Source organism: Heteronotia binoei, chromosome 1 (genome assembly GCF_032191835.1).
Source record: "Heteronotia binoei isolate CCM8104 ecotype False Entrance Well chromosome 1, APGP_CSIRO_Hbin_v1, whole genome shotgun sequence".
Lineage (NCBI taxonomy): Eukaryota > Metazoa > Chordata > Lepidosauria > Squamata > Gekkonidae > Heteronotia > Heteronotia binoei.
Genome location: NC_083223.1, coordinates 198,872,868 through 198,887,029, shown reverse-complemented (window position 1 = coordinate 198,887,029; position 14,162 = coordinate 198,872,868). Strand labels below are relative to the sequence as shown.

General features: G+C 45.9%; 1 protein-coding gene across 1 annotated transcript in view; it reads left to right on the top strand.

Annotated features, from left to right (window-relative positions):
- The window catches only part of LOC132576958 (mitochondrial amidoxime reducing component 2-like), a 38,635-nt gene continuing 24,473 nt past the window's right edge, over window positions 1-14,162 (top strand). Inside the window, exons 1-3 of the mRNA XM_060246292.1 lie at window positions 1-346; window positions 7,909-8,082; window positions 9,942-10,104. Coding sequence (XP_060102275.1) covers window positions 108-346; window positions 7,909-8,082; window positions 9,942-10,104 — 576 coding nt within the window. The 5' untranslated portion in view covers window positions 1-107. The remainder of the gene's footprint in view (window positions 347-7,908; window positions 8,083-9,941; window positions 10,105-14,162) is intronic.

Below are 14,162 nucleotides of genomic sequence, written 5' to 3'. Positions count from 1 at the left end.
CCGGAGGTTGTAAGGAGAAACAAGCAGCAACACAGTCGGCGGCAGGAGGAAGCTGCCTCTGCCAAGACTCGCCTCCTCTCCAGCTGCTTACAGTTCCCGTAATAGCCATGCATATGGGGCTGCCCGGGCTATCCCTCTCGCGGGTCGCTTGGCTGTGCGTCGCAGGTGCCACTTTGGCGCTGGGGGTGGCCGCGGCTTGGCGTCGGCGGCGGGCTCATCGAAGTTTAGTGCAGGTGGGGACGGTGACGGGGCTTTACATCTACCCTGTCAAGTCATGCCAGAGGGTGTCTGTGGAAGACGCCGAGGTGACGGAGATGGGCCTCCGCAAAGGGGACCTGCGGGACAGGTACAGAAACGGACGCGGTCGTGGGAATTGTGCGTGCGGGCGTGACGCGTTCATTGCAAAACTCGAGGGAGGGAGGGAGGTATCAAGCAATGGCGGCTTGCGCCGGAGAGGCTGGCTTGCCAGTCGAAAACTAATAAGAAGGAAGAGGAGGAGTGTGGTTTGGAGGTGGGGGGAGCTGTTTTCAAACTGGGTGGGCAGCCCGATATATAAGACTACGTGCGTTCAATGAATGCCGGGGTGGGGATCGAATTTGCTTGGTCGGACCTTTGAAGCGGAACACGTGCATCATGGAGCCTAGGCGCGTAGGTTATGCTCTGTGTTCCCTCTAAGCTGTGAGTGGCCACTCATTAACACAGAAACCTCCGCTCAGCAGCAATCTGGAGCTGCGCAGGGTTTGAATTTTCCATTGCCCACTTGAAGATTACAGCAGTTATATTCCCCTCAGGATGTGAACTGCTCCACTGGGGGGGGGGGGGAGCGAATTAGAGAGAACATTGGACAAGCTGCAGTACTGCAGTCCTAAGCTCTGCTCTGAGTTCGATCCCCGGCGGAAGTTGGGCTTTCAGGTAGCTGGCTCGAGGTTGACTCAGCCTTCCATCCTGGGGAAGGCAGTGGCAAACCACCCTGTAAAAAGTCTGCCGTGAAAATGTTGTGAAAGCAATGTCACCCCAGAGTCGGAAACGACTGGTGCTTGTACAGGGAACCTTTCCTTTTCCTGGACAGTCTACTGTGCTTTGATTTGACAGAGATTGGTTGTGGATGTTGTGGGGGTGTCATTCTTATGACCTTTGACCAGTTCTGCAAATTCAGGGCCCAAGCTCATCATCCTTTCTGTGACAGCTACAGCATTTGGTGCTGTGTTGTTGTTTCCCCCTAAAAGTGATCATGTGAATGCTGCGCCACCAGTATTATCTGGAGCCTTCCAAGGAGAACAAATATTTGAACACTTGAGCAACCTGGCAGAATTGGATCCACACTGGACATATGGTGACCACAAGACCATCTCAACTTGCCTCACTCATGATGACTGCCACCTACTGAGAAAGCAGAGAGGTCCTTGAACTCTTCATATGAGGGAGGGAGGATAATCTTTTAGTCTTGGTCTACAACTAAGGCAAAAGGGGAGAGTGAATAAGATGGCAGAATTGATTGTGCATTTTAGGCAAATGTGACTAAATGGTGCTCTACAGAAGAAACTTCTTGAAAATCACCACCAAAAGAGACAAAGGCTAGCTGTTGGTCTGCTGTCTTGATTTTCCCTCTGTGGGAGTTTTTATCATAGGGTAGTTTTCAGCAATGTGATTTTTGACCTGCAGTCTAAAAGTCAGATTATACAATTCATTCTGCAGTTGAAAAGCCCAGTGACTAGTGTAGCTGGGGGGGGGGGGACTGGTCAGATTCTGTGTGCATTGGGGAAGGGGATAATGGATTGGGACCGTTGAATGCTGGAAGCTATTGTAAACCTTTTCTTCATCCCGTTTCTTCTATTGAAAGTACCCCCACCAACAGCTTTAGCAGCAAGAAAATTCTTAGCAATGCCTGCTTTCCCCCCTTGTGGGGCTCAGAGCCGGCCCTAGACCCTTTGGCACCCTAGGCAAAGCTAACAACTTGTGCCTCCCCCTTCTCTGAGGTTGCTGCGGCCAGATCTCTCACTTCTATCCTGTTGGTCCACAGGATAGAAGGAAGAGATTGGGCCGCTGCTGTGGTGTGACCCCAGAGAAGGGTTTAAAGTTTAAAACCTTTTCTGTAGTGTCATGCAGCAGTAGTAGCCCAATTCCTCCAATCCCTCCATTCTATCCTGTGGAGGGATCAGGTTGCCCCAGGGGTGCAAAAGCAGGGAGAAAGCCTTGGTGCCCTTGCCTCTCGAAGACTCTGAGAGGCCCATGCGGGGGGAACTGGGAGAGGAGGCCAGGCAGGGTGGCAGTGTGATGTAACTGAGCCACGTGGGGGGCACCCAATTTGGCGCACCCAGAAGGCCAGCATCATAGGCAGTTGCCCAGTTTGCCTAGTGGCAGGGCTGGCCCTGGTGGGGATTATACAAGGTGGAAGCATTTTTTATTGGGGAAATGGGAGTGTTCACCCTTCCTTCTCCAGTGCTGTGGCGATGATCTGATGTACGTCCTAAACGCCCATTTTTCTACACAGCTCAGTGAAATATATCAACATCCAATAAGGCAGAATGCTAGAGCAGAATTCTACTACAAGACCCAGGTGTCAGTGTGCTGAAAAAATTTCACAGAGAATTTTCATTACAGGAGAAATGACTGAGCCAAGAACCATCCGGATCAGTTGCTGGCATCTGGAAAGAATGTACAGAAACAGTTCTATAACATTTGAATGTACTCCACTGCCATTTCATAAATGCACTCCTGTGCTGTAGTTGTGGGTAGGTTTGCCAGAGTGACACCTCCTATAAGAACAAAAGAGAAGCCATGTTGGATCAGGCCAATGGCCCATCCTAGTGCAACACTCTGTGTCACACAGTGGCCAAAAAAAAAGGAGGTTCACAAGTGGGGCTAGAAGCCCTTCCACTTTGACCCTCTCCCCAGCACCAGGAATACAGAGCATCACTGCCCCAGACAGTTCCAATAATATGCTGTGCTAATAGCCACTGATGGACCTCTGCTCCATATTTTTATCCAAACCCCTCTTGAAGCTGGCTATGCTTGTAGTCGCCACCACCTCCTGTGGCAGTGAATTCCACATGTTAATCACCCTTTGGATGAAGAAGTACTTCCGTTTATATGTTCTAACTCTACTGCTCAGCAATTTCATTGAATGCCCACGAGTTCTTGTATGGTGAGAAAGGTAGAAAAGTACTTATTTCTCTACATTCTCCATCCCATGCATAATCTTGTAAACCTCTATCATGTTACCCTGCAGTCGACATTTCTCCAAGCTAAAGAGCCCCAAGCGTTTTAACCTTTCATCATAGGGAAAGTGTTCCAACCCTTTAATCATTCTAGTTGCCCTTTTCTGGACTTTTCCCAATGCTATAATATCCTTTTCAGGTGCAGTGACCAGACTTGTACACAGTATTCCAAATGAGACCGCACCATCGATTTATACAGGGGCATTATGATACTGACTGATTGGTTATCAATTCCCTTCCTAATAATTCCCAGAATGGCGTTGGCTTTTTTATTGCAATTGAACACTGTGTTGACATTTTCAATGAGTTATCTACCATGACCCCAAGATCTCTCTCTTGGTCAGTCTCTGCCAGTTCATACCCCATCAACTTGTATTTGTAGCTGGGATTTTTGGCCCCAATATGTATTACTTTGCACTTGGCCACATAGAACCTCATCTGCCACATTGATGCCCACTCACCCAATCCTCAACAGATCCCTTTGAAGTGCCTCACAATCCTCTCTGGTTCTTACCACCCTGAACAATTTAGTGTCATCTGCAAACTTGGCCACTTCACTGCTTCCTCTGAACTCCAAATAATTTATGAACAGGTTAAAGAGCATGGGTCCCAGTACTGAGCCCTGTGGCACCCCACTGCTCACCATCTTCCACTGCGAAGATTGCCCATTTATACACATTATCTGTTTCCTATTAATTAGCCAGTTTTTGATCCGCAAGAGGACTTGTCCTTTTACTCCATGACTCTCGAGCTTACTAAGGAGCCTTTGATGAGGAACTTTATCAAAAGCTTTCTGGAAGTCAAGGTAAACAACATCTATTGGGTCCCCTTTGTCCATATGCTTGTTCACCCCCTCAAAGAACTGTAACAGGTTAGTGAGGAAAGATCTTCCTTTACAGAACCCATGCTGAGTCTTCCTCAATAACTTGTGTTCATCAATGTGCCTACTCATTCTGTCCTTGATAATGGTTTCTACCAACTTTCCCAGTATTGAAGTTAGACTGACTGGCCTGTAATTTCCCGGATCTCCTCTGGAAACCTTTTTAAAGATGGGGGTGACATTTGCTACCTTCCAGTCCTCAGGAACAGAGGCAGATTTCAATGAAAGATTACATATTTTTGTCAGGAGATCCACAAGTTCATCTTTGACTTTTTTCAGAACTCTTGGATGTATGCTATCTGGACCTGGTGTCTTATTAGTTTTTAATGCATGTATCAGTTGTAGGACCTCCTCTCTTGTCACCTCAATCTGACTCAGGTCTTTCAGCACCCCTTCTCAAATTACTGGTTCTGGAGTGGGCAAACACTTCTCATCTTCCACAGTGAAGACAGAGGCAAAAAATGCGTTCAGCTTCTCAGCCATTTCCCTATCCTCCTTCAGTAATCCTTTGACCCCTTGGTCATCCAAGGGCCCCACTGCCTCCCTGGCTGGTTTCCTGCTTCTAATATATTTGAAGAAATTTTTATTGTTGGTCTTTATGTTTTTTGCAATATGCTCCTCATAGTTCCTTTTTGCCTGCCTGATCACAGTCTTGCATGTTATTTGCCACAGCCTGTATTCCCTTTTATTAATCTCACTTGGACTAGCTTTCCACCGCTTAAAGGAATCCTTTTTACCTTTTACAGCTTCCGTAACTTTGTTTGTTAACCATGCAGGCCTTTTCTTATACCTATTTGTGCCTTTCCTAACTTGTGGTATGTATTTTATCTGAGCTAGTTTTAAATAGCCTCCGAACTTCCCCAAGGGTTTTGACTGAATTTACCTTTCCTTTCAGTTTCCTCTTCACATGCCTCCTCATCTCAGAGAATTTACCCCTTTTAAAGTTAAACGTGGTTGTGCTGGTCTTTTGGGGCAACTCCCTGTTTATACAAATGGTGAAATCAATAACGTTATGGTCACTGCTCCCAAGCAGTGCAATCACTTTTGCATCTCTCACCAGGTCTTGGGCATTACTTAGGACCAAATCCAGGATCGCCCCACCCCTGGTAGGTTCTGTGACCATCTGCTCCATAGCACAGTCATTGAGAGCATCTAGAAACTCAATCTCTTTCTCTTGAGCAGAACACATATTACTCAATCAATCTGTGGGTAGTTAAAATCACATATTAAGACACAGTTTTTACGTTTAGCCGCGATCTTTAATCCTTCCATCATATTATAATCGTCTTCTATATTTTGATTTGGTGGGCAATAACAAACTCCCATAGTTAAATTTCCTTTTGGGTCCTCTGTTTCGACCCAAAGCATTTCTAGAAGGGAATCTAATTCTCTGACCTCAGTCTTACTGGACCGTATACCCTCTCTGACATACAGAGCCTCCAACCCTTCCACCTCCAACCCTTCCCTCTCTATCCTTCTGATACAACTTATATCCAGGAATCACCGTGTCCCACTGATTCTCCTCATTCCACCAAGTTTCTGAAATTCCCACAATGCCTATGTTTTCCCCCAACACTAAACATTCCAATTCTCCAATTTTACTTCGAACACTTCTAGCATTTGTATACAAACATCTATAATTTCCCAGGCAAGTTAGGCCTGCAACCTTCTTCCTGCTGCCTTGAGACTTTGGCAGACAGTTTATACTGTTTGTCACCATCTCAGTGGACAACTCTGATCCATTACCTGGTAGAAAAGTAATAGCTAACCCTTCATCTCTTTGAGATGAGTCCTCCCGAACCAGAGACATTTAATCTCCTGTCAGCTTTCTTCCAAGATTTAGTTTAAAAACTGCTCTCCACCTTTTAATTTTAAGCACCAACAGCCTGGTTCCTTCTGGGGACAAGTGGAGACCATCTCTTTTGTACAGTTCCTGCTTGTTTCAGAAAGCATCCCAGCGCCTAACAAACTTAAACACTTCCTCCCTACATCATCGTCTCATCCACACATTGAGACTTCTAATTTGTGCCTGTCTCTCCAGCCCTGCATGTGGAACAGGTAGCCCTTCTGAGAAGGCTACCTTGGAGGTTCTGGCCTTATGTTTCCAGCCTAGCAGCCTAAATTTTTCCTCCAGGACCTCACAACTGCATTTCCCCACATCATTGGTGCCAACATGCACCACGACCACTGGCTCCTCCCCAGCACTGTCTATCAGCCTATCTACAACACGCATAATGTCCACTACCTTCACACCAGGCAGGCAAGTCACCATACGGTCAGTACACGGTTTTGCGACTCAGCTGTCTAATTGCCTAAGGATCGAATCACCAACTACCAAGACCCCCCCCCCTCCCTGCCCAGGGATGGTTCCTTGGTGCGAAAGGATACCCACTCACCAACTGAAGAAGAGGTTCCTTCTGAGGGCGCATTCCCCTTGTCCTCAGCACGGTGCCCTGTTCCCTCTCGACCCTCATGCTCCCTGGCAGCAACAAGGCTGCCATGTTCAGAGTGGGGCTCATCTAACACATTCCTGAGAGTCTTCTCCGAGTGCCTGGCTGTCTCTGCTTCTCCAGGTCTGCCACCTTGGCCTCAAGTGTACAAACTCATTCCCTGAGGACCAGGAGCTCCTTGCATTGAGCACACACCTAATACTTCTGTCCTGTGGACAGATAGTCATACATGTGATACTCAGTGCAAAACACTGGAAAGCCCCCACCCCCCTGCTGGCATTCTACCTTCATGATAGCTTTTTAAAATATACAGTCCCCCTTTAATCCTGTTGTGTTTATGTGGCTCTCCTTCTGGAGGGTCTACTTACCTTATTGGGAACACAAGGAAAATAGGGATCTGGGTTCCTGGTCCTTCCTGGGCTTCTTACACAGCCCCCAGGCCAAGAGCCACAGGCCAAGGGCCCTTTAGCTCTCGCCCTTGAGCTCACGCCAAAGGCTCGTGCCTCTGGCAAGGTGCAGCTTAATAATGCAAAGAGGGTGGGGCCTCAGTCTGCCCCAGAAACACAGCCACTGCCAGTCAATCAGCAATAATCACCTCTAGCCCACTTAAACCAAACAAACAGCAGTTCCCCAGCAACCACAAACTCAGAATTTTCAGCAATCACACAAACTCAGAAATTCTCAGCAATTTCCCCAGCTGTTTAGAAAGCCAATCCTCACCCTTATAGCCTTCTTATTTGCTCTCTCTCAGAGCTCTCTGAAATTATGGTTTTAAAATGCCACCATGCATGTGGGAGAATGTAGAGCTAAAATAATGATGGTTGCCATTTGATAGTAAACATCACAACTGCATTCTAGTGAATGCTTGTTACTCCTATATTAATTCCAATGGCAGGCATACTATTTATTTTGAATTTATTTTGAAAATGTATATACCATCTCTTCAGAGATGCGCTTGGGGCAGTTCTATTATATTGCTCTCTGGTTTCCAATACAATGTGTATTTGGGTGAATGTAAGTTATCCAGATGTTAGGCAGAGCTAAAACAATTGGAAAAGAGAGATGATTCTTGCTTCATTCTTTATATTTAAAATTTGAAGTTGGATATCAAAATTAGCATTCCAAGAATCTGAATTTTTAATTTTGAAATCTGTTTTGGAAAATTGGGTTTCAGTGATGACAATATATCAGGACTCCATTCATTGGTACTCTGGCATTCTAATGCCCTTACATCACAAAGAGCTTGATTTACGAATTAGGAGACTTGGTATAGTAATATATTTAGCTATTTTCTTCTATCCCAATTAGCAGTTGAGAGGCAAGCGTAAAAAACTAATGTGCTTTCCATATCAAACTGTAGGTTTTGGCTTGTGATTAGAGAAGATGGACACATGGTCACAGCTCGGCAGGAACCACAACTGGTTTTGATTTCCGTAGCTTGTGAAAATGGTCACTTGATCCTGAATGCTCCAGAGATGAAAGAATTGACCATTCCTGTCAAGCTCCATAAAGAGAATCCAGTCAAGAATTGCAGGTGCTAAATTCACTGCTGTTTTTTAAAATAAAATTGAACTGTTCAAGATGTTCTTTCCATTTACTGCTTTTTCCTTGCCTGAATTGCATGATAAACATGTCAGACAACAAATGTGTTAAAAGCTCTCAAGAGAAACAAGTTCTTTATTGTAAGTATTTAGACTCCTGTAAATGTTGGTGAGCTAAGTTGTTTGTGTCAGACTTGGAAGACCCAGACTGGAATCCCATTCTGCCATGGAAACTTGCTGGGTGATATGGGGCCAATTACACTTTCAGCCTAACCCACCTCACAGGATTGTTGTGAGGATAAATGGGAGAAGTGGAGAATGTTATATTCCACTTTTGTTCTCCACTGATAAGAAAACGGGTATAAAAACGAAGTAAATACATTAAATATGGGGTAAATAAGGTATTACATAGCTTTGTGTTTAACTGTTTACAGGTCTGCCAAAGTTGGTAACCTTTAATGCACCTTTGTTGTTATGTAGATTGTGTCTGAGACTCCTTTTGCTGGTATAAGTTGTGTTCTCTTACTATCCAACGCCGCAAGGAAAAAGCCTTTTCGTTGGAAGAGACAAAGAGGGGATAAACTGAGAAATGGAGCTACAGAGAGACTATAGATAGGGAATCAGGAAAGAGAGGACAGGTTCAGGTGGATAGCTGAGTTGGTCTGAAACAGCAGAATAAGGTATTGGTTTTAACCGTTAAGACCCTTAGTGGTCAGGGAGCAACATACCTGTGGGACCACTTTTCCCCGTATGTGCCCCAATGGGCCTTGCACTAATTAGACCAACACCTTCTGGTAGTTCCTGACCCAAAAGACATCTGCCTAGCCTCAACCAGCAGAGTTGAACTAGATGACATCCAAGGCCCGTCTCAACTCTAACCCTCCATGGCTCATGGTGTACACTATTTCCACTAGAGAATATCACAGTAAAGAAGAGTTTGGTTGCAAACACAGCATCACCAATAAATGGCTATGTAGCCATTGTTTAAAAACTTCTACTGAAGGAGAAGACCCCTCCACACCCTTCTGGGAGTCTGTTCCATTGTTAAAACATTTCTTACCTTGAGGAAGTTTCTCTGAATATGTAGTCAAATATGCTTACATGGAAGAAAGCTCATTGAGTGACTAACATAACTTCTGTCACTCTTTTGTTTCTCAAGGCAGTGGGAATTTGAGATTGTTACAGTTGACTGTTAGGTGGTGATTCATTAATACTACTTTGGGATAACTACAAGCCTGTTGAATACAGAAGTCTTTGGGCTGGTGTAATGAAATTCACAGAAATGAAGGCCAATTCAACCTTTTTTTTAAGACCATGATCATATTTACAAAGTCAGCAGTAATTATGCTGTGGTAGTAATCATTGGACTGATTCATATACCCAGGTCATGACCTTTTATGTAACTGAAAGCCTTCCAAAAATGGCTTGAGAAGTCGATTGTGACCTGTGATTTGGGCACATGTTCCAGCCATCAGATGTCTTCTTTCCTGAGGATTCAGTGCATACCACTGAATCAATAAGTTCAGGACTGTACCATGCTAAAATGATTTGGCTGACAGTCAAGCAACTCCAAGTAATCTTTATGGTCCTCCACAGCTGTTTGAGCAAATAGTTTTGCTACATTCATTGAAGGTATCAAGAGCTACAATTTCTGTAGGACCATTTTTAGGTCCTATTTCTGCTGTAGTATTCACAATGTAACAAGGTCTTGGGAAAGCAACCCCCTGGGACAAGAGGCAGGTTATGACATCCTGAATAATGCTTATCATTATCAGTTAGACAATGGAATATGTTATTTTATTAAATCAATCCAAGACTGTAAATGTAACATCTGTTTTGTAACCTCTGCCAGGGTCTTTGGGCTTGATGTTGAAGGACGGGACTGTGGGGATGATGCAGCACGCTGGATCACCACTTTCTTGAATTCAAAACCGTATCGGCTGGTGCACTTTGAGACTCAGATGACACCAAGGAAGTGCAATGAAATTAAGCCTCCTTTTCGAAATAATGATAAGGTTTGGCAGCAGTTTTTCATTGTGACTATTAAGTTTACTACTTCACTTATAAACAAATCATAGTCACATTTTAACAACTGAACTAGTAGCTGATAGCTGGACTTCATAACAATTTTCATTTACATGTAAAACCAGGAAGTCGTAGTACATAAGGAAGCAGAGAACAATGGTCAAATGGTTGCATTCATTTCAAAAAGTGTTCCTACACTAATGTCCGTGAACTATCTAGGCACCATCCCCCACATTTCCCATTCAGCACAGCAGCACTGAACAGCTTTGCAATAATCATCAGCTTTGGATGATCCTCATGAAAATGCTTCCATGACCTGGCCTGATCTCTTCAGCTCTTAGAAACAAGTGGGATCAGTCCTTGTTAGGATGTGGATGGGAGACCACCCAGGGAAGTCAGCATTGCTACGGACAGGCAGGCAATAGCAATAGAGAGCCGGACTGAGTTCCCACTCACCTTGTTCAGGTCCCATTGCTCCTTTTCCCTGCGGGGCTGCTGCTGCTGGATTTCACACAAGCTGCCCCAGTTGGTGAGCTGCCCCGCCCCTTTTCAAGTTCTCTCCGCAGCAGACAGAAATCAGTTTTCAGAGGATCCTGCCTGCTGCAGAGAGAACTTGAAGAGACATGGAGCAACTCGCTGGTCTGGGGCAGTTTGTGCGAAATCCAGCAGCAACCGCATGGAGAAGAGGAGAGTGAGAGCGGCGTAAGTTTACTGAGAAATCGGTACTAGTTTGGTGTAGTGGTTAAGTGCACGGACAATAATCTGGGAGAACCAGGTTTGATTCCTAACTCCTTCACGTGCACCTGCTTGGGTGGCCTTGGGCCACAGTTCTTGAAAGGTTCTCTCAAGAGCTCTCTCAGCCCCACCTACCTCATAGGGTGTCTGTTGTGGGAAGGGGAAGGAGATGGTAAGCCGCTCTCTAAGACTCCTTTGGATAGTGAAGGGTGGGGTATAAATCCAATCTCTTCTCCTTTAAATCACCTCCGATGGGGTTGCCAGAAATTCACTGCAACATGACAGCAAAAAGAAGATGCCAAAAGGTCATCCAGAAATCACAGAGCTGAGGCGGTTTTTTCTCACTGAGAAGTGGTAAAGGCAGGGTAGAGAGATGAACTAGCAAAATTCTTCAGCCACTTAGATAGTAGATTGTTCCCAACTCAAGTATTGCCATGGAGGCTTTTATTGGGTTTTGATTTCACACCCGTAGCTGAGGAACAAATTCTGAACAAAATATTCATCTCTTTAGCCAGCAGTCTTTTGTCAGAGTGAGCCTCTTCTTCTGTGAATTCTGACAGGAGGCTCACTCAGATCTCTTTCAATTCCATCTCCTCCTCTTTACTGCCTGCGACATGTGTTCCTTTCTGTTCCTCCCTCCTTTTATTGGCTCTGCTATCAGGAAAGCATGTGATTCCTGGCTCTTTCTTGGCCTCATTTGGGCTACACCAGATCTTCATCGTGATCTCTGTGCAGTCCCACACATGGGGTCTTGCCTTCGGCAACAGATCCATACCTCAGAGACTCCAATAGCTAGCTAGGAGCGTCTTTCTTAGTGCGATTTCCGTTTCGCTCCGGAGAGCAGGCATTGACTGCGCATGCCTGGAGCAACCGGAAGCCACACCTCCCACTCAGTTTCTTCCTAACCTGTCCGGACAACACCTACCTCGCTGCATTCTTCTCCTTGGCTCGTCTTTCCTCCTTTGTTTCATGTGGTATCGTATTTTGTAGTTTTTTCTCTGTATCTGTCTTTATTCTCTTTTCATCTTCTTTCGTCCATATATATATATATATATATATATATATATATATATATATATATATATATATATATATATAAAGAGGCCCTGTTACTGCGCTTTCCGTCCCTTCTTACCACCACCCCTTCCTCCCCTCCCTTGTCCGGAGCGTATGGAAGGGAAAACAACTTTCAAAAAGTGCCAGAGGTGTGGGACTAAAATCCCCACGACCCATGGACATTCCCACTGCTTGTTCTGCCTGGGAGAAGCCTATAGAGTTGAATCCTGCACTCACTGTGCAAACTTCGGGAAACAGGCGCGAAAAAACCGAGCAGCAAGACTGAAGAGCTTTCTCCTTGAAAAATCCCTCTGAGCGATGCCTACATCGACTTCTCTGCCGCCTCCCCCAGAAAGAGTGGGAGATTCGGCTGTGTCGGCTGCTGTTCAGTCACTGAGAAAGCATAAGCCCGACAAGGGAGCTTCCCGCCACTCTGAGACCGGACATAAGTCCTCTAAAAAGTCTCAACACCACTCCGAGTCATTGGCTCCGACTCCCAAAAAAGCGCAGGAACCATCTGCCTCAGCATCCAAACCAACAACCATCTCGACTCCGCCTCCCAAATCGGCTCCGACAACCTCCACAACCAAATTGACTCCGACGACTGCTGTATCAAAATCAACTCCGACGGTGACTGTTACCTTATCATCTCTGACCTTGACTTCAACCCAGCCCTCGAATCCGCCCCAAATGTTGGCTTTGACTTTGTCAACACAGCTCTTCCTACCATCTGAGCTCTTGGCTCCAAACGACGTCATCACCGACATGTCACCCACTGTTCCACTGGATATCATCCTGATACCTTCCAGATCACCTTCGGTCCACAGCACTGTTCCTTTGGATATCCGCGAACCTGAACCTCAGGCCCAACCTCATAACCTGCTCTGCTCTGAGGCATTCAAGGACATCGAGGTTTCTCCCTTGAACAGGGAGTTGTCGACACAGGTCTCCTCTCAGCTCACTGTTTGACAGGTACTGAGACTACAGGAGTACTATCACCATGGGCGACGAGGCAGTTATTCCTCTGCATCCCAATCGCCATCGCCCAGATCCCATAGGACTCTCAGACATTACTCAAAATTGCCCTTAGACGGTGGATATAGATGTCCTTGGTATCGTGCCCTCTATGATCGGATCCGTGACCTAGATTCAAGGTACTACCGAGCCCAAGATTTCGAACCCGTGCCGCATCGAGCCTGAGATTTCGATACCATACATCCTCGGATCCGAGAGTATCAGCAGAATCTCTACCAGCAATGCCAGCCAACAGTTTCCACTGCTATAGCTATGGCTTCTACTGCAGCCCCGCTGCTTCCCAGATCGCCCCTACAAGCCCCACTGACTCCAACTCGTCCGATATCAGAAACAGAGGCGGACCCTTCCAATCCTCGTATGCCCCCTTGGAACCCAGATGAGTTCGACTCCGATGAGGTACGCTTGGACTCAGAGCAGCCCCTGTCACTGGGTTCCCCAGGTTCAGACACCACCAAACCAAGCCGACTCTCGCCTTCAGATGGCTTCAAGGCTTACCTCAACCTGATCACAACCATGGTGGAGACCCTTAATGCCACACTCCCATCTGACTCCCCAAAGATATCAAATGTGGTTCATGACCTGGTCCAGTCAGACTTTCCAGCAGGGTCACTCCTCCCCATGTTGCCGGTGCACCTTGAAGGCCTACGAGAGGCCTGGGATAAGCCTGCCTCCGTCCCACCGACTTCGAAATGCTTTGACTCCCTATACAGTGTCCATGTTCCAGATTTAAAGTTCCTAGCGTCCCATCCAGCACTGATTTCTATAATTGTTCACTTGGCATCAAAGGTTAAATCTTCAAGACATCCTACCCACTGGATCGTGAGGGCTGCAAACTAGACACAGTGGCGTGCAAGATCTACTCCCTGGCCACCACAAATTCCAAGATAAACAACTACCTTGCCTACTTTTCCACATACGCTTACAACTTAGTCAATCAGTTCACACCACTGATCCAGGTCCTACCTGATGCCTCTTAAGAGTCAGCAAGCAGCAGATCAACTCCATCCGGCATGCTGTATCATGCTTGTCCAGAGTAATGGCCTCTTCAAAGTTTGTTTTGAGGCTCTGTGTTCTGTTTATGGCAGATGAATAATCTTCAGTTTAAAACAATGTATTGTAATAACATATCAACATTTGTCATTAAATGTTAATACACATATATAACATTTTCTCCACATACCCCCTTTTGTGACCCCCAGCAGTGCATGTCCCCTTAGCAAAC